The sequence below is a fragment of the Lutra lutra genome, chromosome 12 (genome assembly GCF_902655055.1).
Source record: "Lutra lutra chromosome 12, mLutLut1.2, whole genome shotgun sequence".
Taxonomy (NCBI): domain Eukaryota; kingdom Metazoa; phylum Chordata; class Mammalia; order Carnivora; family Mustelidae; genus Lutra; species Lutra lutra.
The window spans coordinates 53,353,025-53,375,432 of NC_062289.1; the positions used below are offsets into that span (position 1 = coordinate 53,353,025).

At 38.9% G+C, this 22,408-nt stretch overlaps 1 protein-coding gene across 3 annotated transcripts in view; it reads right to left on the reverse strand.

Annotated features, from left to right (window-relative positions):
* LPIN2 (lipin 2) overlaps positions 1-22,408 on the reverse strand; it is an 89,540-nt gene that overhangs the window by 41,103 nt on the left and 26,029 nt on the right. Inside the window, exon 1 of one of the 3 annotated variants that reach the window (XM_047696349.1) lies at positions 17,973-18,196. The exons of the other annotated variants lie outside the window; for them this stretch is intronic. Within the exon in view, the coding sequence (XP_047552305.1) occupies positions 17,973-18,086 (114 nt within the window). The 5' untranslated portion in view covers positions 18,087-18,196. Of the gene's footprint in view, positions 1-17,972; positions 18,197-22,408 lie in introns of those variants that run through there. 3 annotated transcript variants of the gene reach the window in all.

A 22,408-nucleotide genomic window follows, 5' to 3' on the forward strand; every position in this document is an offset into this window, starting at 1 on the left:
TCCCTGATATGAAGAATTTGAGAGGCAGCGTGGTGGGTTTGGGGGGGGGGTAGGGAAGGAAAAAATGAAACAAGATGGGACTGGGAGGGAGACAAACCATAAGAGACTCTTAATCTCACAAAACAGAGTTGCTGGGGGGGGGGGGTGGGAGGAGGGAGAGGGTAGTTGGGTTATGGACACTGGGGAGGGTATGTGCTATGGTGAATGATGTGAAGTGTGTAAACCTGGCAATCACATACCTGTACCCCTGGGGCTAATAATACATTATATGTTAATAAAAAAATAAAAAATTTTAAAAATTCCCATTTATATGAGGAAACTGAGGTTCAGCAGTGTCTAATGTCACCACACTAAGTGGTAAAGCCAATATTCAAACTCAAGTCTGATTCTAGAACCTATGTCCTTAACTGCAACTCTAAATGATAGAAGTCCTCTAAGCACGGATCCTAAAAGCTTTGGTAAGACCTTCCCCAACCCCCGATTTCTTGTTGCAAGTTGGATGCTAAAATTTTAGCAATTGGGATATTATTTTTACTTAATGCTACTTGGCCCTTGTAGTCTCCTTTGCACGCTACCACCAGAGGTAGCATTGACTACTAACTCTCTCCTGCTAGGCCTGCACTTCAAGATTAGGAAGCTGACCTCCTGGGAGATCACATGTGGTCAGGGCTTGTGAAGAGTGTGCTATGAGGGAACAGGAACATCTAGATACTTCAGGAAACAAACACCAGAACACTGTTGCCTTGTACACATTCCAGCTTACACCTATGCTCCTAGACCAAACTCCTCCAAGCATCCAAGCTTATATTCTACCTCTGAGTAGCACTTAATATTTTTCAAGAACTTTCTCTAATATACTTCATTTGATCTTCAAAAAGAGAATTTAGGTTGTGTAAGGCAGATAGTTTTCATTTCATTTTACATTCAGGTTGAGACAAAAGGTATTTACTTTCCATTATTATTCATTAGAACCCAGCTGTACTGTGACTCAGGATCTCAACCTCCTTGCTCCTTCCCACTGGTAGCTTAAATCACGGGGCTCTCAAGGTGAACTGATAACCCTGAGGACAAGAGATCTCAGAGCTGAACTCAAATTGTACTTAAGTCCTACAGTCCTCCAGGAATTCCAGAGTCTCTTAAAGGTAGCCAAACATGAACCTGAGGGCACCATCAGCTGAGAACTGAACTTTGAAAGTAGGAGATGAAAGGCAGCAACAACAGACACAGCAGCACCTGCCTCAAGCTTCTGCCTGGTCTGGGAGGTCAGGCGTTTGCGGATGAAAAGTCCCCCAGAGGACTTGCCCACATCCTGTCAAGACATATTCTAAAACATTTTCTCTGTGGCCAGCAGACACTATAGAGATCACAAAGAACTAAATGAGGTTACAACTTCGCTAGACATATGTAATGGAAAACTATACAAAACAGCGCTATCTCTGCATGAGAACAGACAACTGACACTAAGCCTGACAAAGAACCCAGCTTTCCTGGAGAAGCCATTCTTGGCCATTTAAATTCAAATAAATGTCTTACTTTGTACCACTCAGCTTTTTATCCCACATCATAACAAAATGTTAATTTTTAAATTTTTCTTATTTTATAAATATGTCTAATTCTTATTTTCTAAAATAAGAAACAGGAAATAGCCGCCGCCGAAGGAACAGTCCTTGCCCTCAGTGAGGGAAGGGCGTTACCCCAAGGCTCCAAAGTAGATGATGCATTAAGGCCCATCTGATTTCCTTGAAACTAAAGTCCACAAGGAAATGCTGACAGTAGCACCTCTAAAATGCACTGCCCTGAAATCTCATCACGATCACAGCAGGTCCCCTTCCGTCCTCCAATTATTGAAACAGGGCTCTCCTTCATTTCTAGGAGCATTCCATCCCCATGTACAGAAACTGTAAACTAAAACCCAGTGTCTCCCAGCCAAATTCTGGAGTGCCCTACAAACAACTCAAGTAAAGAGACAGCACGGCTGTAAAGGCAGAAGAAGTTGCAGAGGAGATGGAGAATCAGTAGGACCTGTGACAGACCCAAGGCGATGCTAAGGGAAAAGAAGCATCTGGTTAGGATCAGGCCACAATTTCTAGACAGAGCTAGAAACACATCTGGCACATAGTTAGGATTCAGCAAATACTGCTGAATGAATAAACCAACTTAAATATGGAAATAAGAAGGGCAGACTTGGTGGGGAACTTCCTACTAAGGTTAAACTTCAAAAATTTTTATTTATTGCATTGGTTCAAAATTTGTGTTTATGAAATTTTTTTTAAAATGCAAGTTGTTTTGAAAAAAAATTTTTTTGAAGTTTAACAATTAAGATGACCCAGGTTAAGGAAGCATAGCTCCACGTAAGAGCAAGAGATCCCATGATAAAATTCCATGCCTGTTTTCGCTACCTCCAAAACAGCGTGTCATAAAAAGAACTGTAAGAGGGCTTAAAGCCTTGGATGCTGTCATGGATCTTTCTTCAGAGAGAAGAGCTGCTGTCTAGCCTCAGAAAGTTCTTTCCTGAGACATAGATTTAGCCAGGATCAGGTGTTCTTTGGAGGATCTGGGTTTCTAGGCAGTTCCCTGTAGATTACGAACGGTCTTTCTAGAGAAGGACAACCCTATCACCTCCATTGTTTAAAGGCACAGTCAGGGACCATTTCAGGTCTAACCGACTTCTTTTCCTCCAAAGTGAAGAAAACCGACAAGGACCACACTGTAGGTTACTATTTCCAAGTGTAGTCCTCTGAGCACCTGTAAACAGAATCAAGTTTTGGTGCTAAAGAATGTAGATTCTCAGACTCCAATCCAGACATAAACAACTGGAAGTAGGGTCTTAAGGATCGGTTCTCCATGATTCTGATAGGTATTCAGGTTTGGGAACTAAGTCAGTCTCTACTGCATGAACTTTGTCCTCTCAGTCCTGATTCAGCTTGAGAAAACCGAGTTGTTATAGCCTAAAGTATGTATCCTGTCCTTTAAGGCTTATCTATTACCTTAACGTATAAGACTGTCAAACTAAATAGACCTTGAATTTCATACATTCATATAAACAGCTGGCGTGATCATTTTATAAGACTTGAATTCTAGGACTGGCAGTGGTTCTGTCAAAAATTTTAAGATTTGGGCGCCTGGGTGGCTCAGGTCATGATCTCAGGGTCCTGGGATCGAGTCCTGCATTGGGCTCTCTGCTTGGCGGGGAGCCTGCTTCCTCCTCTCTCTCTGCCTGCCTCTCTGCCTACTTGTGATGTCTGTCAAATAAATAAATAAAATCTTAAAAAAAATTTTTTTTAAGATTTTATTTTTTAGTAATCTCTACACCCAATATGGGGCTTGAACTTAGACCCGGAGATCAAGAGTCACATGCTCTACCAACTGAGCCAGCCAGGCACCCCTCATTTATAAAACTTCTAATCTGGGAAGACTGCTCTCCTTGCAGTTCCTTCCCTAATTATAAACCAGTACTATTCAACATCAACCTTCAGGACAGTTAGGAGAGAGGAGGAAATATTCTGACCCAATATTCCTGTTTTTGAATTTGAACAGATCCATGATGCAGTGGCTAAATCAAAGAGTAATAACAAGGCTCCTTGGATCACAATGATTTCGTCTTTCAGAGACCCCTTCAAAGAGGTAAATTCCTAGTAACCATATCTGTGCTTTTGGACTTAGGTGTTGGCACCAACTGACTGATAGGGTAGGGAGACCTCTGACCCAGACAGATATTCTTTAAGTGTGTACAGAGAGCCAAACTGACAATAATTTAGCCTGGGCTGAGCTATTTGAGCGATAATCCAGGAGGCCCACCAGCTCAAGACACTGAGATGCCATACAGCCCCATACCTTGCCCTCTCATCACTTCTCTGACTCATGAGTGGTCCTAAGTTTCTTTGTTTGCTTGGCTGGTTCGGTGTCCATTTCTGATGTTTAGCAACAAAGGACTTAAATAAAGATAGGCAGATACTGATTCTGACCTGACAAAGCCATCTGGAACTTTCTATAGCCCTCCACCCACCACCAAAAAAATACTCTGAGAAAACTAGTGAAAGCCTTCCTCTCCTGAACTCAGAACTTTTTTTTTTTTTAAAGTACAGTTGACACACGATGTTAATTTCAGGTATACACCATAGTGATTTGACAATTTTTTTTTTTCAGTTTGGGTTTTTGGTTTTTTTGTTTTTTGTTTTTTTTTTTTAAGATTTTACTTATTTATTTGACAGACAGAGATCACAAGCAGGCAGAGAGGCAGGCAGAGAGAGAGAGAGGAGGAAGCAGGCTCCCTGCGGAGCAGAGAGCCCGATGTGGGGCTCGATCCCAGGACCCTGGGATCATGACCTGAGCCGAAGGCAGAGGCTTTAACCCACTGAGCCACCCAGGCGCCCCTTGTTTTTTTTTTTAAATGAGAAAACAAGAGGCTGGCCTTAAGCTTGGCTGGTGAGTCAACGAATTCAGATTTCTAATCTGTTATGACATAAGTCGGTCTCTTCAAGGAAGTTTGCAAGCACAGATTTCTGCTTACTGGGCTCACTTCTCTATGATTTCACCATACTCACTATCTACAAAGTGGATGAACAATTATCTTGGTCTGAGTAAGGCTGAAAAAAGGAAACACACTTTGCTGCCAAAGCAATATGTATTTTTTCCCAAGTGGTAGCCCCAAGTTTTACACCGAGTATTTGCTTTGGCTTTTCAGCAGTTACAATCGAAGGAAGGACTGTGTCCCCTATTTCAACTTCAAAAACCATGAATTCCCTACTTTCCACCCAAGTTACTGGCCTAATAATTTTCTGGACAATCCTCCAAAATCCAATCTAAGTTTTCTTCTCAATCCATCCAACTACTACTGTTGGCTGTTAATCTAATATTTTATAAGAGGAACAAGGAGGTTAGTCTCCCTGGATGAAGGAGAGATGGGAATAAAGTATGCGCATAACAAATTGTAAACACACAGAGCACAATCCAAAAGATCAAAAGGAAATGGGGCTAGGAGGCATGGGCTCAAGGGTTAAGAAAGCAGCAGGTGGCAAGGGGTCTGCAGCTCTATGCATCCAAGGTGTTCGCCCTGCCCTATCCCTACCATAGCACAAAAGCACTCACCACACTGCAGTCATCTGTTTACCCCACTTCCAAGCTCTAAGTTCCAACAAAGAAATAAGTGTTGTATGCTTCACGATCTCCCCAAACCCTGGCACAGTGACTAGGAATGAGAGGTTCTAAATGAGTATTTTCGGATCAAAGAACATATGAATCAATGAATGCAAGATCTGGTGAACAGAATCAACAAGGAGAGGGAGAAATATAAACAATGTTTTGTACTGTAACCTAAATAAGAGAAATTCAAGAAGTAAATGAAGATATAGGTGTATATATACACATAGCAACACATTGAGAAAAATGCCAAGAATAGTAGGGGCCCATCCAATGTTCTAAAAACAATGCTCAGATATTCTGAAACCAATGCTTTTCTCCAGATGCTGGTTAAGACTTCACAGAAAAAACTCGCATAAATCTAGTGTATGGGAGTGACAATTAAAAATGACACCCACCCCCAACAGGTAATTCTAAAAATATCCCCATGAGAACAAATAACATCCGTGCAGACTGCTCTGAAGAACACGGAGCAGCCCCAGAGCAACGCAGAGAAGAGACCACTTGCTGGTCTGTCAGGGGAAGTCAGTGTGGGGAAGTCAGCTGAGGCGGAGGTAAGGTGGAAGGTGACAATGATCATACCATGACCAAAGACTGACAGAAAAGACCGTATGAAACAGAACTTAGGTTACCATTTCCTATTAGTGAGTCTACTTACATGAAAATGCCCAGCACATTAGAATTCTATAAGGCACAGCCTTCGAGGTAAACAGCTGGCAGCAACAGCTTCATTTTCCTAAGGCTCAGCAATGTAACAAAAATATTCATTTTTTAAAGCAATAGAATTGGTATAGAACAAGGAAAGCTAAATGTTCAATTTTACACATATCTTTCTATTTCACTATGCATAATGAAGTATGTGTTCCTTGTGTAGATCATAAAGTGGCTAGCAGCACACTAGGAAAAGTGGGCCCTAACTATTTGTCTTAACCCCCATATCACTCCTGTGACCAAAATAATTTCAGACTATTGCAGCTCTATAAAATTTAACAGTTCTTGTATTTCTCCTTGTCACTTCTCCCTCCATTTCTCAAATCACAGAAAAATGCCTTGAAATGAAGGCAATTTCTGATAATTTTGTTGTTTTTTTTCCTGTCATGCCTAAAATATGCCTAATCTACTCATACATGGGGGAACAGATTATGTTACAAGAACATTTAACCTAACTGGAGACTAGAGAGAAACACAGAAGTGAAATCATTAAGAAATGTAATGAGTTTAAGATTCTATTTATAGTTAATAATGAAAGGCATTAAACTATTAAAGTCAACATTAGTTTAATGGTTGTACCTATCAGCATTTAAAAACTTCTGGCTAAATGTTCATGCCAAGTCAGCTATGAAATGCAATTTTAAAAATTTCATATAGCTATACCTTGAACTATATTCAAAATCAATTCTTTTTTTTAAAGATGAAGATGTACTTTACATAGACTAAAATTAACCCTTTTCTAGTGTATAGTTTAAACCATGCAATCATATAATAACCACCATAATCAAAATATAGAACTAGATCCCTTCCCAAAATGCCCCTCTGGCCCTTTGTAGTCAGTCAATCCTTTCCCCGATCTGTGGCCAAACACTTATCTGTTTTCTGTCTCTATAATCTTTGCCTTTTCTAGAATGTCAATAAATGAAACTATATATTATGTAGCCTTTTGAATATGGCTTCTCTCAAACAGCATAATGCATTTGAGATTAATCAATATTGTGGCAGGTTATCAGCATTTTGTCTCCTGATGTTAAGCACATAGTATCCCACTACCTGGATGTTCCATAGCTTATCCATCTACCAGCTGAAAGACATCTGGCTTGATTCCAATTTTTGGTGATTACAAATAAAGCCACCAAAAACATTTGCGTACAGGTTTTTGCGTGAATAAAATTTCATTTCATTTGAGTAAATAAGAGTGGGACTGCTTTGATGTACTATAGCAAGGCTGATTTTGCAGCTATTGTTTTAAAAATATCTTTGGTGTACTGGGAGGAGTTTGCTACTAAAATAAATTCTTTAAATTATTTTACAAGCAGCAATAATTTAATTGTTTTACAAGTTTGGATTTTCATATGTGGGAGTTACTTAAAGATTCACTTACACTGGTGAAAATTCAAACTCTTTAATTACTCACATTATAAAACTTCTTAAACTATGCATATCCTTGGAAAAAAAACACATATAACCTAACCTACAATTCAGATATTCCTCCTAGTGTTAGATACGGGAAAGTGATGGGTGAAAGAGAAGAGGGCAATAACATTTTATCCCTTCCAAATGCCAGCTTATGTACCTCATCTCATTTAATCCTTACAATTAGGTGAGATAAATGCCATATGTGTTGTACTAGCAAGAAAACTGGGGTTCAACTTACATGGGGATAAAGCAATTTACACACAGCCAAACAGTTATACCGTGATTCACAGACAAAAGCTCGGATATGTCTGTATCAAATTCCCAGGCTTTTTACTGTATCTTGGGACCATAAGCTCCTAAAAACACTAATGCTAAGTTTAGTCATTTTCAGGGCCATGTGTAAGTAGGAATTTCATAAATGCTTTTAGGAGGCCATGAGGATTCTTCCCTATGCTATCATACATGAAAAATGTTAAGCTTTCTATTATGAGTAGCCTTAAAGGTATGACTACATTATGGTCATAAATATGTTTTAAGGAACATATTCTCATCCTAAACTTTCTAGGGTAAGACAACTGTGGCTAACCTATTTTGGTGGTGATCACTGATAACCATAAGCAACTCTAACATAAAACAGGAAATCTGACTGTTAGGCTCACTTTCACATATGAAAGGCACACAATCTTAGCAGGTTTCTAAGGAAACCATATGTTGTACTTTCAGTGATGACCATCACTTTAGTCCACACGTTGGTAGAATACAATTTCCTTTGAAACACTTACTTTATTTGAAGTTCTTTCTATTTACTTACTGACCTAGATGTCAGGCATTGACATCATGACTCTTCTACAGTTGAAATAACAGCCATGAAACTGGGAACAAATAAACATGTTCCTGTAGTTTACAGGTCTAGGAAAAGACATGTTAACTAAACTCATCTTCTCATGTCCCCCCAAAAACCTCAATTAATATCACAGATGAATTAACTTGACATTTTAAACTTGTCCCAATTGTGTTAAGTCCTTGGGTTGAAAGTCCTTCAACCCCCATCTTATGATACCCTGTTAAGTTCAGATAGGAACATGCCAGATGAATTACTCCAGTAGAATGTAAAGGTCACTACACCTACTTTAACCAACCTTATAGCTACTAACTTAACAAGCATATGCAAGCCTAAACATCCTTGACAACCCCAGGCTGAAGGGTTTACTTGGTCTAATAGACCAAGTACCTGCTTTAAAAGAATGCTGTGCTTTAGAAGAAGAATGCAGACTGCCTTATCAAAAAGAAGATAATTCAAGGATTAAAATAAGTTTGCTTTTAGTGAAATTGTGAACTTTTTGTCACTCGAGTGGGTTGTGTGTATACTAATATACACATGGCCTCCCTGAGCATTCAAACCACTAAGCATTCCCTCAAGTGCGCTCAATTTCTCTAACAAGTTTTGTAAAAATGCTGGCCATGAGACTGGACTGGTTTCCACTCCACCACAAAGGAACTGGGGACTTTCTTTCCTATCCTAGCTGGCTGAGTTCCCTTAGTTAGAAGGGGTAGGAGTGACATAAAAATTCTTTTTGGTGTAAGAAGAAGAAATGATGACTAACCCAGAAATGGAAAACAATGATGATTCAACAACAAAGGGAGTATTCTTCAACAAAGACTACTTAACAAAGCCACAAGAACTTTGGGTCCACAATGTACCTAACAGATACATATCCCAAAGCTATCATTCCCCAAGTCTGATTAATCATAAATAACTGGGAAGCTTCTAAAAATACAATTTCCTAGAGGGAAGGCTAAAAATGAGCCCTGTGGTACTAGACCAGAATCAGAAGTCTCCATGGACAGATGCACAAATATCAATGTGCTTATACCTGGACCAGAATGCACATTTAACATCCTAGCTTTCTCTGTTAAGAGGAATACTAGAATCAAGGACACTGTAGGTGCAATAAGCACACCTAGAGCCCAGATTTTGCTTTCTTTTTTTTTTTAAAAGATTTTATTTATTTATTTGAGAGAGAGACAGTGAGAGAGAGCATGAGCGAGGAGAAGGTCAGAGGGAGAAGCAGACTCCCCATGGAGCTGGGAGCCCGATGTGGGACTTGATCCCGGGACCCGGGGATCATGACCCGAGCCGAAGGCAGTCGTCCAACCAACTGAGCCACCCAGGCGTCCCATGAGATTTTGGTTTCTAAATACCATTCTCGAATAAAAAGGACCAGGGCTCCTTGGAGAAGTAGTGAATCCCAGGGCTGGAGTCAGGAAAATACAAGTTGATGCTGGACTATCTAATAGTGCTAGAAAGTATGAAACTATTCAAAATCAAGAGATTAGGGATACGTTAAAGGAACACAGGAGCTAACTTGAGAGAGCTCCCAATGGCTAGAACTAACACAATTTGAGGAACTAAATAGTGACAGTATTGGATTATTACCTACAGGATAAAATACTCATGAGTCCACATTGATGTAAGTTAATAAATAAGCAGGGAGAAGGGGCAGCTTTCTCTTAAAGATGAATTCCAATTAATACAGAATAAAGGAGAGAGAAAACCACTATTAGGGGCACCTGGGTGGCTCAGTTGTTAAGTGTCTGCCTTCAGCTCAGGCCCTGATTCCGGGGTCCTGTGTCCGGCTCCCTGCTCAGCGGGAAGCCTGCTTCTCCCTCTCACACTCCCCTTGCTTCTGTTCCCTCTTTTGCTGGGTCTCTCTCTCTGTCAAATAAATAAATGAAACCTTTAAAAAAAAGAAAAAGAAAAGAAAAGAAAAAGAGAACCACTATTAGACCACAGTAGTAACTGTGGCATGCAATGGATGTTAAAAATAGAGGACAGAAGTTTGAGGAGAAACAGCACGTTTGTATATTCTCAAAGTCTTCCCCCAAGACATAGATTTACTACAAAAGGAAAAACATTAACTTTACAGTAGAGAAACCTGCCAGATACCACTTTAATCAAGTGAATCAAGGAAACTTTACCAGTAATAAAAGACATCACCATCACGGAACTCCTGATATGACAGCATCTCTGTGGGATTCTTCCCAAAAATATATGACCTCCATCTAATTAGGAAACAGTATCAGACAAACTCAAACTGAGGGAAATTCTACAAAATAGCTGATCAGTACTCACTGAAAGAGTTAAGGTCATAAAACACAAGGAAAGACTGAAGAACTGTTAATGGCACACTACAGTGACATTACCAAATGTAAGTTGGGGTTTTGGATTTGATCCCAAAAACAGTAAAAGGACTTTAGTGCAAAAAATATAGAATAAAGTCTGTAGTTTAGTTTGTTTGTTTAAGATTTATTTATTTATTTGACAGAGAGCACATGTGAGCGAGTGCAAGCAGTGGACATGAGGGGCAGAGGGAGACAGAAATCCCTAAGCCGACTCCCCGCTGAGCACGCAGCCTGATGCGGGCTCAATCCCAGGACCCTGAGATCATAGCCTGAGCTGAAATTCAGAGTTGAATGCTTGACCCGGGTGCTCTGTAGATTAGTTTTAAAAGCAAAACAATTCCTAGGCTCCAATACCCCCTTTAATTGTCTGAAAATTTTGTTTTTTGGGGGAGGGGTTGGTTGGTGTGTTATCTGGAGTTCAGTAAGGGTTCCAGGGGTTGGTCTGACTTGGGAATCACTATTCCTGGCTGTCACTTGAATCACTGAGGAGCTCTGAGGAATCCTTATGACCAGGTCACTGCCCCTGGACTATAAGTACAAGCACTTTTTAAAGCCCCAATAGACCCCCAAATGACAGCTTATCAAGCTGTGTCTGTGGACTACAGGCAAGGGAATCAATGCACAGTCCCCTCTTGAAAACCTCACTGCATGCGGAGTGAAGAGAATTGAAGGGTGTCCTTCCTATTCCTCTCTTGCCTCACTTCCCCTAAAGGAATTACTTTTCCAGTAAGTCCTGAATTATCAGTCTATAAAGGTCATTACTTCATGCTTTGTTAGAATATAAAAGATGAGGGGCGCCTGGGTGGCTCAGTGGTTTAAGCCTCTGCCTTCAGCTCAGGTCATGATCCCAGGGTCCTGGGTTCGAGCCCCACATCGGGCTCTCTGCTCAGCAGGGAGCCTGCTTCCTCCTCTCTCTCTGCCTGCCTCTCTGCCTACTTCTGATTTCTCTCTGTCAAATAAATAAATAAAATCTTAAAAAAAAAAAAAGAATATAAAAGATGACAAATGACTTTTATAATCTTAAGTACTACCCCTTGCCTCTAACTTATGGCCTATTTGTAGTTCAAGTGGAGTTCAAATAAGTCTCAGAGAATGCAGTAACATTCTAGAGATTACACAGCTCTCCCTTCAGGTTTTCTTGGGATTCGCTTTAGCAAATGTCTGATAAAGGTCTTTTCTACATAGATACAGCCAGGATTAAGATAGTATACCAAGGGGGTGCCCGGGGGGCTCAGTCCTTAAGCGGCTGCCTTTGGCTCACATCATGATCCCAGAGCCTGGAATCAAGTCCGCATGGGCTCCCTGCTCAACGGGAAGCCTGCTTCTCCCTCTCCCACTTCCCCTGCTTGTGTTCCCTCTCTCACTGTGCCTTTCTTTGTCAAATAATAAATAAATCTTTAAAAAGGGGGGGGGATGGTTTCCCACATTTCCAAAGGAATTAAAAAAAAAAAAAAGTATACCAAGTTCTAAAAACAGGAATTTATCACAGAGTTAAAATGGTACTCTAGGGGCGCCTGGGTGGCTCAGTGGGTTAAGCCGCTGCCTTCGGCTCAGGTCATGATCCCAGGTCCTGGGTTCGAGCCCCACATAGGGCTTTCTGCTCAGCAGGGAGCCTGCTTCCTCCTCTCTCTCTGCCTGCCTCTCTGCCTACTTGTGATTTCTCTCTGTCAAATAAATAAATAAAATCTTAAAAAAAATAAAATAAAATAAAATGGTACTCTAATAAAATCAGATCAGTACAGAAATACTATCTAATCTGATCTAATAAAATCAGATCAGTACAGAAATACTACTATTTCCATCCTTTGAAAAATATCTTCCCTAAGTATCCTGGGTTAAGCAAAGTAAAAGAGCTCAATGATTCTAGATTATGCAGCAAGTTTTTCTAGAACAAGCAGCAAGAGTGAAAAAATAACCAATAAAAACTATTTTCCCTTTCAATTAGATAAGAATGTATAACAAACACAAAAATTTCTACTCTAGAATTGGCATCTAAAATTTTTTCTTCAGGACAAATGGGTTGATTTTGAATATTTAATACCTAAGATGCGAATGTAAAATATTATATAATAAGATAAGCATTTTTCCCAAGAGGTAAGATTTTTATTTGGATCCTTTCAGACAGTTGTGTCCAAATCCTGTAGACTGGACCAACACCAGATTCATCTGACATTTAAAGACAGTGATGGGATTCCATCTTGTCTTTCCTATGCACAAAACTGCCTGACCAGCATCTGGATCACATCTGCAATACTGGGATCATCCCAATCAACTGCGTGAAACAGCTCAGCTAACTGGGAGTATGTAATCAGAACAAAGTATGTGGGCAAACTAAAAGAGGCAGCATTTATATAGACATTTGCTGAAATCTACAGTTGTGCTACTCCCAAACTCAGAGCAGCAAAACCTCAGACATATTAGTAAGTGAAAAACTAAATTGTCCATATCGATCAGAACCAGAGTGGTGTAATCTATATTTGAATGAAAAGAACTGTTTTCTTTAAATAAACAGTTCAGTCATGCACTCTACAGTATTATGGAGTAGTAGTGTGTATGCATGTCTCTAAGTCATTTCTGACAACAGATAGGGGCATAAATATAAAAATGGGTAATAAATTGTTTTCAAAAAGCCTAGACACATTTCTGGCCACAGCCTCTATGCTACTCTCCACAAAATTCCTGAGCTCATCTGTGGCACCCGGATTAGAGACAAATGAGCTGTGAAAACAGATTCTAGGAGAATTTACTCCCCCAAATTCCCTACCTAGTAATACCACCACATTTCTGAGAGGAAATAAAATTCTATGCAACTAAATACTTAGTTTTGTGAACACTCCTGATGCTGGATTGGAGGAAAAGTGTTTGGTTTTGGACCCATTCACCTAGTGCTATTCTAGAATTTTGGGCAGCAGGAAGTAATGACAAAATGTGCTAAGTGTGGGGGGATCGAGGGAAGGCTTCTTCATCCCCCACTGAAGATTTCCTAACTCCACATGAACACTGCCCCAAGCCACACGCCCCGCCTACTGGGTGACTTGCTATCTTCTACCACCGTGTTTGTTAGTAAATCTTGCTATAAATAATACAAACATATAAAATATATATATTTTATATATAAATATATAAAATTCTCTCTTAAAAACAAACAAACAAAAACACTTTTTTACTTGAGCACACTAACACCCAGGTCCTCTGATACAGCAGAGGGAAAAGGATGGAGAAGCACGGTCCTCTTGCTTCCTGGAGTTCCCTGCAGCTGGTGAGGACATGCAGACACAAGGTCAAGTTCTTATTTCTGCCCCATTAGCAGGTCTCACAGCCTCTGTGCATAAGGTTCTCATCTCTAATAAGAATACCCACATGCTGCACAGAAATCAGTTGCATTTCTCTACACCAACAACAAGACAGAAGAAAGAGAAATTAAGGAGTCAATCCCTTTTACAATTGCACCCAAAACTATAAGATACCTAGGAATAAACCTAACCAAAGAGACTAAGAATCTATACTCAGAAAACTATAAAGTACTCATGAAAGAAATTGAGGAAGACACAAAGAAATGGAAAAATGTTCCATGCTCCTGGATTGGAAGAATAAATATTGTGAAAATGTCTATGCTACCTAAAGCAATCTACACATTTAATGCAATTCCTATCAAAGAACCATCCATTTTTTTCAAAGAAATGGAACAAATAATCCTAAAATTTATATGGAACCAGAAAAGACCTCGAATAGCCAAAGGAATATTGAAAAAGAAAGCCAAAGTTGGTGGCATCACAATTCCGGACTTCAAGCTCTATTACAAAGCTGTCCTCATCAAGACAGCATGGTACTGGCACAAAAACAGACACATAGATCAATGGAACAGAATAGAGAGCCCAGAAATGGACCCTCAACTCTATGGTCAACTCATCTTGGACAAAGCAGGAAAGAATGTCCACTGAAAAAAAGACAGCCTCTTCAATAAATGGTGTTGGGAAAATTGGACAGCCACATGCAGAAAAATGAAATTGGATCATTTCCTTACACCACACATGAAAATAGACTCAAAATGGATGAAGGATCTCAATGTGAGAAAGGAATCCATCAAAATCCTTGAGGAGAACACAGGCAGCAACCTCTTCGACGTCAGCCGCAGCAACATCTTCCTAGGAACATCACCAAAGGCAAGGGAAGCAAGGGTAAAAATGAACTTTTGGGATTTTATCAAGATCAAAAGCTTTTGCACAGCAAAGGAAACAGTGTACAAAACCAAAAGACAACTGACAGAATGGGAGAAGATATTTGCAAATGACATATCAGATAAAGGGCTAGTGTCCAAAATTTATAAAGAACTTAGCAAACTCAACACCCAAAGAACAAATAATCCAATCAAGAAATGGGCAGAGGACATGAACAGACATTTCTGCAAAGAAGACATCCAGATGGCCAACAGACACATGAAAAAGTGCTCCACATCACTCGGCATCAGGGAAATACAAATCAAAACCACAATGAGATATCACCTCACACCAGTCAGAATGGCTAAAATGAACAAGTCAGGAAATGACAGATGCTGGCGAGGATGCGGAGAAAGGGGAACCCTCCTACACTGTTGGTGGGAATGCAAGCTGGTGCAACCACTCTGGAAAACAGCATGGAGGTTCCTCAAAATGTTGAAAATAGAACTACCCTATGACCCAGCAATTGCACTGCTGGGTATTTACCCTAAAGATACAAACGTAGTGATCCGAAGGGGCACGTGCACCCGAATGTTTATAGCAGCAATGTCTACAATAGCCAAACTATGGAAAGAACCTAGATGTCCATCTAGAGACGAATGGATAAAGAAGATGTGGTATATATACACAATGGAATACTATGCAGCCATCAAAAGAAATGAAATCTTGCCATTTGCGACGACGTGGATGGAACTAGAGGGTATCATGCTTAGCGAAATAAGTCAATCGGAGAAAGACAACTATCATATGATCTCCCTGATATGAGGGAGAGGAGATGCAACATGGGGGGTTGAGGGAGTAGGAGAAGAGTAAATGAAACAAGATGGGATTGGGAGGGAGACAAACCATAAGTGACTCTTAATCTCACAAAACAAACTGAGGGTTGATGGGGGGAGGGGGTTGGGAGAGGGGGGTGGGGTTATGGATATTGGGGAGGGTATGTGCTATGGTGAGTGCTGTGAAGTGTGTAAACCTGGCGATTCGCAGACCTGTACCCCTGGGGATAAAAATATATGTTTATAAAGCTGTAAAAAAAAAAAAAAAGAAAAAGAAAAAGAAAAAAGAAAGGATGAATACCCAAGTTTTGTAGCAACATGGACGGGACTGGAAGAGATTATGCTGAGTGAAATAAGTCAAGCAGAGAGAGTCAATTATCATATGGTTTCACTTATTTGTGGAGCATAACAAATAGCATGGAGGACAAGGGGAGATGGAGAGGAGAAGGGAGCTGAGGGAAATTGGAAGGGGAGGTGAACCATGAGAGACTATGGACTCTGAAAAACGATCTGAGAATTTTGAAGGGGTGGGGGGTGGGAGGTTGGGGGCACCAGGTGGTGGGTATTGTAGAGGGCACGGATTGCATGGAGCACTGGGTGTGGTGCAAAAATAATGAATACTGTTATGCTGAAAAAATAAAAAAAAAAAAAAAAGAAAAAAAAAAAAAGAAAACCCACATGCCACCTAGAGTCTCCACACACACAGACTTGATTCTAGAAGCACTTCCTAGGATTCCAAGTTTGGCTAAGCACTCCTGTAGTACATGCCACCCTAATTTAAAAATGCAACCAAGGTAGTTTAAAACAAGTGGTGGAAAATAAGGCCAGCAGATTATTCTGGAACTTCAGGATATTAAAATATGAAATAATGTGGCCTTTTCCTCAACAAAAGGAATTATCTACACTTGTTTAAAAATTATGGAAACTTCTTTTTCAATTCCTAATTTCTAACAAAGCACAAAAGTCGTCTGTTTTTTAAATTATGAGATTTATACATTTATGTTCCAAACACATAAAATCATCTCCTTTCAGATGGAGACATTCACCCAGGCAGTATATGAAGAGTAAGGAATGTCAGGGTCACTGAGGGCTTGGGACTCTGAAAACTAGGTTTTTTTCCCTCTCGCCTGTGCCCCCCCCAAACACGCACAAAGACACACCCAGGTTATAAAGTCTAACTCTCAACATCATCAGTTCAGCTTATAAAGCAGACATCAAATCTAGCGTCCCTAACACTAGCCATTCAGAAAATCAAAGTTTCTCTTGGAGCAAGGAGGTGACTCATGAGACTTCGATGTTCTGACATTAACATAAAAGGGAACTGTTAGTAAAAGGCAGTCTAATTGAATACTTGTTAACCTCTCTCTAGAAAACACCAAAATCAGGAAGCATAAGAACTTCTTCCTGAGATAGGTGGTTTGTGTGTGTGTTACTCAATAAAAGAATTTTTATATGTTTCATAAAGATTCAGCTATATCCACTATTCTCCCTTCTGACCTTCAAAAGAAATATGGATGAATCCATATATACATGCACTCTATACTATTAAAAAGGAAATTTCAAAAGTAAATTGCTTCTCTCTGTATATCTGACTTCCATTCATATTCAAACAATGTTCAGTTCCATCAGTTTCTGAGAACTCCGAACAAGTACTTTCATTAACAAGTACAAAAAGCAAAAAGCACACAAATGTGATACATTTTTAAAGATGACAAAAATTTATATAACTTTAAAATCAACCTGATTATGAGCCACAGATTTTAGAAATTATCTGTTTTTTACACTTGTTTTCATAAAAACATATATCCTTGATTTCCTAAAAAATACCTTTACCTCATGGTATTTATTTCAGATTATTTTTGAAGGAAAAGGTTCCACAGGTAGAGTTAAATTATATTGTCCTTAATTTACCTGATTTTATTTCCTTAACGCTGACTTCTAGAACTTACACTTTTATATGATTTTGTATTTTGTCCAGATTAAAAAAAAAAAAAAAAAAACCTCGATTTGCATTTTCCCTGCATGTCAAGCTTATAATATTTTTTTGTCTGCAATTATAGGAGAAAGAAAGACTGCAGTCACTCTTTTGTATCATATATCAGAATAAAATGCTAGTTTCAAAATATTAGTTCAGTTTTCAAACAATTTTGGCTAGGATAGTAAAAACCATAAAACTTTTTAATGTTTTTTATTCCTCAACTACTGCACTTAGAAGCAAAAATGTAAAACCAGACATGCTTAGTTTGATACCTAGTTTTAAAAGAATTCTGTTTAAAGCAGCAACCTCACTTTTTTCTAGGTAGAAAGTTATTTTTCAAATAATAAATAGAAAAAAGTAAAAAGATGGTGTAGCATGAATGAGGGAGACCAGGTACCAAATATTTCTGCTGAATGTAACATTAAAAGTTAATAAAATCCATTACAGTGCTACATTTTTCCAAAGAAAAGGTATTAGCCCTCTTCTCTCATTACTACCCAGATTGAGCAAGCAAGCAAAGGCAACAGGACATTGGGGCATGTAACTCACCAGGATACCAGCAGGGGCCTTCCCATGGTAAACACCTTCAGTTTTACTTAATGAGTCTTCATGAACCTTCTCTTCCTCCTCCTCATATTTATTATCATCTTCTAAGTAAAACATCTTAAAACTGAACTAGCTTATCAAGCATGTCTTTTTTTCAGAAACAAAGTTACAGTCCTAAATTATCAAAACAGAAAGCCGCTCTGCTGACAAACTGAGTGTAAACTGTTTGCCGACACAGTAATACGGTTAAAACTGAAAGGAAATGGTTCTTTAAAAAAAAAAAAAAAAAAAAAGGCAATACATACACGACTTTACCAATAAGATTTGCTCAAAACGCCTCAACCCCTTCTCTCTGAAGGAGATAAGGAGGGGCATGGGACAGGCTGTGCCATGTGTTTACACTGATAGGTACCAAGTCCTGCCCAATCACATGACGGTCACTGAAGCTTCCACCACACAGGACAGGGATTGAGTTAATGATTCTCCAAATCAATCACAACCTCATTTTTAGAAATAAAAGTTATACATATAGAGAAGTAATCATTTGAGGGAAAATAGTTTACATATATTTTCTAAGTATCAATAAGCTTCTCTAAGACAGCACGTTATAGATGCTTTATAGAATTCAAAAACAATTTTTTATCTTATCAGCATGACTCAATATATTTTCACAATTCTGGATGGAAGACAGCCTGTTCAAGCCCTGTAAATAATGAAAAAGTTATAATAATAAATTATATGTTAATATTAATTATGGCATTATAAAATATTAACATATAATACTAAACAATTTAATTTTAAGAATATGACACTGCAGCATTGTAAAATTCAAACATTCCTGGTATTTCTGTCTTTCCATAAGTCAACATCTAGTAACTTCAGGTGAATTTTTCTAAAACTCAAAAACATACTTAACACACATGGACAAAACATGTTGTTTTTAATTAAAATTATACTACTTTATTCAAAACAATTGTCTGGGGTTGCTCTGTTCATTACAATGTGGCTATATCTGCGATACTACCTGAACCAACTGAGATGAGTTGTAAACATAAAACACACAAAATGTGTGTGTGAAATAATCTAATTTTTTATATAGATACATGTTAAAATGACAATATTTCGGATGTACTGAGTTAAATAAGATATATTCTTAAAATTAAATGCTTTTTTCTTTTTACTTTATGCAATTTAAAGTTATACATAGGACTCCCATTATATTTCTTTTGGACAAAGCACCACCTAAGGGCCCTAAGACAACCTTGAGAACAAGGAGGAAAAAAGGACATTCAGCCAAAGTTCTACTAATGAAGAAATGAAGATGACAGGGTTTTTCATCATCCCATAAAAGCACTGAGTTAATTCATCAACAATATGCTAGCTGACCCTCACAAATTTAATGATGTTCAAATTACTAAACTTTTTCCTCTACTTCTATACATCACAAAAAGCCAGTATTTACAAGTGTCTGACCAAGTAAAGAGAGGCTGGTAATGTTTACTAGAGCAATATACTACAAAGAAACATATAATAAAAATACTAAACGGCAGAATTAAGAACAAACTTCACCAATATGAGAAATGGCAAAAAATTTATCTTGCCTTTAGTATGTTATACTGCTTGCTAACCAGCCTACTGGACATTAATGTGAGCCTGCAGTACATCATGAAAGTGCCCATGGGGTGCTTGTGATCTAACTCAGTATACATCAGGTAACACAAATTATTCCTTTTAAAAGTGATTTTTTTTTTGGTCTAAATATTACACAATTTGTAACCATTTAAACCTTTCCCTCCATGTCCTATTGCAGTTCTGGATCCCCAGCATCAGACGGTAGTAAGAAAAAAAACTGATATTGGGGGGTTGCCAATGGGAAAATAATAAAAGGAGAAATAAGACGTCAGGGACAACGGGAAGTAAAAGAGAACGAGAAAGAAGATTAAGGAGAAACTACATAAGAAGATGAGAGGGGGGAAAAAGGAAGAGCAGAGGAAATAAAACTGGAAAGAAATGAGAAAATATATAGATGGAATGACTAGAGAAAAGGAAAACTGTTAAGGAGAAGGGCAATTGGAGGGATAAAGATACAAGGAAAAGAGAAAAAAAACTTTATCCATTTTAAAAGTGAGTCAGCTGAGGCGTGCCTGGGTGGCTCAGTTGGTTGAGCGTCCCACTTTTGGTTTTGGCTCAGGTCGTGATCTCAGGGTAGTGAGATTGAACTGCCTCAGGCACTGTGATTAGCAGTGTCTGCTTGAGATTCTTTCCCCTTTCCTTCTCCTTCCCCAAGCTCCCACCCCTGTGCTCTCTCTCAAATAAATCTTTTTTAAAAAGTGAGTAAATTGAGGCCCAGCAAGACATCAGGAATTTAGTCTAAGGTCCACCCACTTAGACCCAATTTCTGGTTCAATGCTTTTTCGCATGATGCCAGGTTAAGACCAGAAGACAAAGTGCTAGGGAAAGGAGAATGAAGGTCAACCAGAAGAAAAGATAAAGAGCTAACAAGAGAAGAGAGGCAAGAGCCAAAGGTTGATGGGTACAAACTCTTTTCAGGCAAACTTCACCTCAAATGCCTCTTACAAAACAAACAAGCTCTAGGCCAGTCACTTCAATTTCCTGCTAGTCTTGGTACTGACTGTTTCACTGTTTGGACTGATGACTCACAGAATGTTCTGATTGCAAGTGAGCATGCACCATGGACCCGGATATGGTGAACTCGTCTTCCAAACACTGATTTTGTAAGAGCTACATACCTCCAGTTTCCCCCTGTTATGATCTGTGGATAACCTGACTCCCAGTTGGTACCCGACATTCTGGTTCTGGCCCATCATTTGAGTGGTGGCACTTTTTGGGACTCGGTCAATAATAGTTAAAAAACCACAACGGTCAATAATAGTTAAAAAACCACAACCAATAATTCTTGATCATCCATATGGTTTTTCAAAGAAATACACTTCCGTACTATCAAACTTTTTGTCTACAACCAAATATAATGGTTAAATATTAAGAAACACAACTTTTTACTTTTAGACAGCTTCTTTAATAACCTTAAAAAAAAAAAAAGCATTAAATAGAATTTGGAAGTCTTTTTTCCTAGACTTAACCCTTTCCAGAAAAAAAGTCTAGCTTAAGGAAACAAAGCTAAAATGCTAATCAGAAGAGTCAGAATCTTGTTCCGATTCCACAGCTGATAATGATGCTAGTAAAATACATTTTTTTTTACTAGTAATCCTGTAAGTATATGAGACCAGGTATTAAAGGGCTTTTTAAGAAGACATAAAAATTAACTTAAAACTTCCTAACCTGAGATTTGCTTATCTGAGGTTGAGCTACATTGGTTCAATAGAAATACTTACACCACAAATTATATTCAGACTTTAAGACAAGAATGAAAATAATCTACACCCCCCAGTGGTCAGACTGTAGAATAGCCACTTATTTCTACTGAATTACCAATGAAGAGGTAAGAATGCTAAAAAGTTTCAATTAGTATAAAATCATGATGAAAATATTTTTTAAAGCCTCAGTACAATGAATTCATAATCTATCATGACTGTTCTACAGTAAAGGAAGTAACTCAAGTACATCTCTATATTTGCAAGGGCAGTCATGACAAAGAGACCCACACACAAAGGACCGGATCCCACCTGAAACAGAGTTCTTGAGCCAGATGGCTCTCTTATCTACACCAATGAAGTTTTTCTTCCTGTATCTGGAATTACTTATAATTCACTGTTAACTTATGAAAACAAAAGGAACTAATGTGTTTTCTTCAAAACCAAGAGCAAAATTCCTCTTGATAACACTGAGGTTTTTCAAACATTTGTAGGTTAACTGCTTATTGGATAATGGCTACCTAGTTTACTCAGGTTCCAGTGTCTCATTATATCCTCACACAATCCCCAAAACTCTTAACAAGGGTAGCCAGTGATTGTTCATTTGAGTTGTGAATTAATGAAAAATCAAATGCATATAGGTCTTTTCAGGAACAGAGGAAGAAAAAATAGGAAGGGTCTCCTGAGGCCCACCTTGAAGTATTTTTTCAAAGATAATCTTGAAACATTTTTTTTAAGATTTTATTTATTTATTTGACAGACAGAGATCACAAGTAGGCAGAGAGGCAAGCAGAGAGAGAGGGGGGAAAGCAAGCTCCCTGCCAAGCAGAGAGCCCGATGTGGGGCTCAATCCCAGGACCCTGAGATCATGACCTGAGCTGAAGGCAGAGGCTTAACCCACTGAGCCACTCAGGCGCCCTTGAAACATTTATTTTTAACCACTAAAATTCAACATACTTTGCATTCTACTCTGATACATACATTTTTTTAGTATAAAAAAAGATGAGGGCTCCCTGGGTGCCTCAGTTGGTTAAGCAGCTGCCTCTGGCTCAGGTCATGAGCCCAGGGTCCTGGGATCAAGCCCCGCATCGGGCTCCCTGCTTGCTG